Source organism: Gracilinanus agilis, chromosome 2 (genome assembly GCF_016433145.1).
Source record: "Gracilinanus agilis isolate LMUSP501 chromosome 2, AgileGrace, whole genome shotgun sequence".
In the NCBI taxonomy this organism is placed as follows: Eukaryota; Metazoa; Chordata; class Mammalia; order Didelphimorphia; family Didelphidae; genus Gracilinanus; species Gracilinanus agilis.
The window spans coordinates 77,475,554-77,478,234 of record NC_058131.1 but is presented as its reverse complement, the minus strand read 5'-3'; the positions used below and the strand labels follow the sequence as shown (position 1 = coordinate 77,478,234).

At 37.6% G+C, this 2,681-nt stretch overlaps 1 protein-coding gene across 1 annotated transcript; it reads right to left on the bottom strand.

Annotated features, from left to right (window-relative positions):
* Positions 1-346: 346 nt before the first annotated feature.
* On the bottom strand, positions 347-1,279 carry LOC123236809 (olfactory receptor 1361-like). Its single transcript, XM_044663247.1, has one exon. The coding sequence runs from the start codon at positions 1,277-1,279 to the stop codon at positions 347-349; it is 933 nt and encodes a 310-aa protein (XP_044519182.1).
* Between the last annotated feature and the right edge of the window lie 1,402 nt (positions 1,280-2,681).

The following is a 2,681-nucleotide window of genomic DNA, read 5'->3' as shown; positions in this document are numbered from 1 at the left end:
CTCCATCAGTTGGAACTTCACCTCTAGTTATAGCTTCAAATTCTAACTAACTTACTGAAGATTCTAAGTTCTTTAACTGACTTTTTGTCAGTTACAGAAGCAAAAAGTTTCTGTTAGTCACCTTGCATTACAATGCACATATGCATATGTACAGTTATAATACATACATGAATCTTACTTTTTTAGTAAAATGTAAAGTTTTTGAGGGGAGGGATAGTTTTATTTTCTTCTTTGTTGTTTGAGCTCCTCATACAGGGCTTGATATAGAAGAGGTAGTGAATAAATATTTGTTGATTGATTATTGAATGTTTGTTGAATTCATTTGAATTCCATAATTCTAATGTATTTATAAAATTGCTTTTGTAAGAATCAGTCTCCGTAGAGCTACCTTCATGTCCTGATTTCTCAAGCTATAAATAAAGGGATTAAGCATGGGGGTTATCACAGTAAAGATAACTGTGGCCACTGTGTCTGCTGCTGAGTAGGATGATGAAGGACGCAGATAGACGCCCATTATGGCTCCATAGAAGAGGAAAACCACTGTGAGATGGGAGCCACATGTGGATAGGGCTTTCTGTATCCCCTGAGTAGATGGGATCTTCATTACATTGGAGAATATGAAAACATAAGAGATGGCAATGCATGTGAGTGGGGTAACAAATACCACCCCACCCTCAGTAAATACCATCAAATCACTGATGTAGGTGTCTGAACAAGAGAGCTTTCGAACTGGGTAGGGATCACAGAAGAAGTGAGGAATGGCATTGTCAGCACAGAAGGATAATTGAGCCATCAGTAGAGTGTGTAAAAGGGCATGAAGATTAATGATGACCCAGGATATGGCCACCAGAAGGATGCAAAGTCCAGGACGCATGACCGTGGTATAGTGGAGGGGGCGGCAAATGGCCATGTAGCGGTCATAAGCCATTACCATCAGGAGAATCCCGTCCATATTTCCAAAAGTCATAAAAAAATACATCTGCATCATGCATTCCACATAAGAGATGGAATTGCTTCCTATTATGTGATTCACCAACATCTTGGGGATTGTAACTGATGAAAAGCAAATGTCAGTAAAGGAGAGATTGGCCAAAAAGAAGTACATGGGTGAGTGGAGTCGGACATCCAAGCTAATGGCCAGCATAATGAGCAGGTTCCCAATCACAGTGACCAGATAGACAAAGAGGAATAGCCAGAAGATAATTTGCTGCTGTTCTGGCTGGTTGGAGAGCCCCAGGAGAAGGAATTCAGAGATACTGGTTTGGTTTTCTCTCTCCATATCTGCCAGAGACACAATATACAATTATTGATTGTGACTCAATAAAGAATAATAGTTTTAATAGTTACATTCTTTATTTAGGAATGGTTTCCTTGCATGCCCCCAAATACATGACATTTCTTTATTTGATATTAATTTAACTGCAAAGTTAGTTAGCCCAGTCTTTTAGATTACTGATCAAATTCTTTGGTCAGGGAATTGAGGTTTTGGTCATGCTTTGAGACCTGACTTAAGTGTAGTAAACAGAGAAATAATGTAAATTGTTTGAGTTGAGTAACTCAAAAATAGCAAGTTTGCTTGGCAATTAATGTTGTGAACAGTCTTTAAAATGTTCCTAAATGGCATATATCTGTGACATTGCTATGATGAAATGAACATTTTGATTTGCATGCAATTTGCAATTCAAAACTGCATTCCACATCTATAATCTTAAACACTTTTCCTGCAATTCATGTAAATTGTTGTTGGTAGTGGCGGGCTGCCTGCTGAGGGCTACAGAGGGGACCAGGGCCCATAGGATCCATGCAGTGTGACAGAGTCATGCATGGATCTTGTGATCTTAAAATCAGGTCACAAGAAACTCCAATCAGACCCCCCTGTGTGACTCCCTTCTGACCAACACTTTTTATTACTGAAATTATTGTAATCAATTTCTCTAGAAAAGCCTCAAAGCTTGTAGCCTAAATACAGAAATCTCCTTAAAGAAATCCCCTAGTCACCGTAAAATAAACCAGCAATTAATGAGTTAATATTTCATACCCTCAGCAAAGCAACATTTAAAATGATAGAAGCTGCTTCTAATCTCTCCTGATTTCTGAGAAATCTGGAGCACAGAGGATTGCAATTTAAAATACTTTATTACTTCATTGCTTTAACATATTGAACTTAACCATAGTTTTAGAAGTTCACACTTATCCTACCTTTTGAAATATGTCGAATAATAAAAAATTGTTATTGAAATAATATTTGGATAAAATAAGGTCTTGGCAACCTTTGAATGCTCTTTAGACTAAAATGTAATTTACATGAAAAAATGTGTTATTCCTGCCAATATTTCTATGTAACCTTGAACCTATGCTGTTTAGACTTAAAACGTAATGTGTATTATTTCATGCCAGCCTTGTGGAAAAAAAACTGGTCTTGAAGGAAAAATTGTAAAATAAAAACACAGCTAAAAGGCAGATAGAACAGTTCTGAGCTGACTTGTTGGTACCAGATTGTTCTCATTTTCATTCTTTCTGCTGAAGCCTCCAGGCTTTCCAAGCCCCCTGTTTATGTGTAGACTGACCCTACATAGTTGCCTTGGAGTCAGGAAGCCATAGGTTTACTTAAGTCTAGTGTCTGACACATATTAGTAGTGTGACCCTAGGTATTTAGCCCCTTACCACATACTCAGTTAATT

Excerpts from the sequence above, each read along its gene's own strand:
- LOC123236809 (XM_044663247.1), bottom strand. The coding sequence starts at position 1,279 with ATGGAGAGAGAAAACCAAACCAGTATCTCTGAATTCCTTCTCCTGGGG.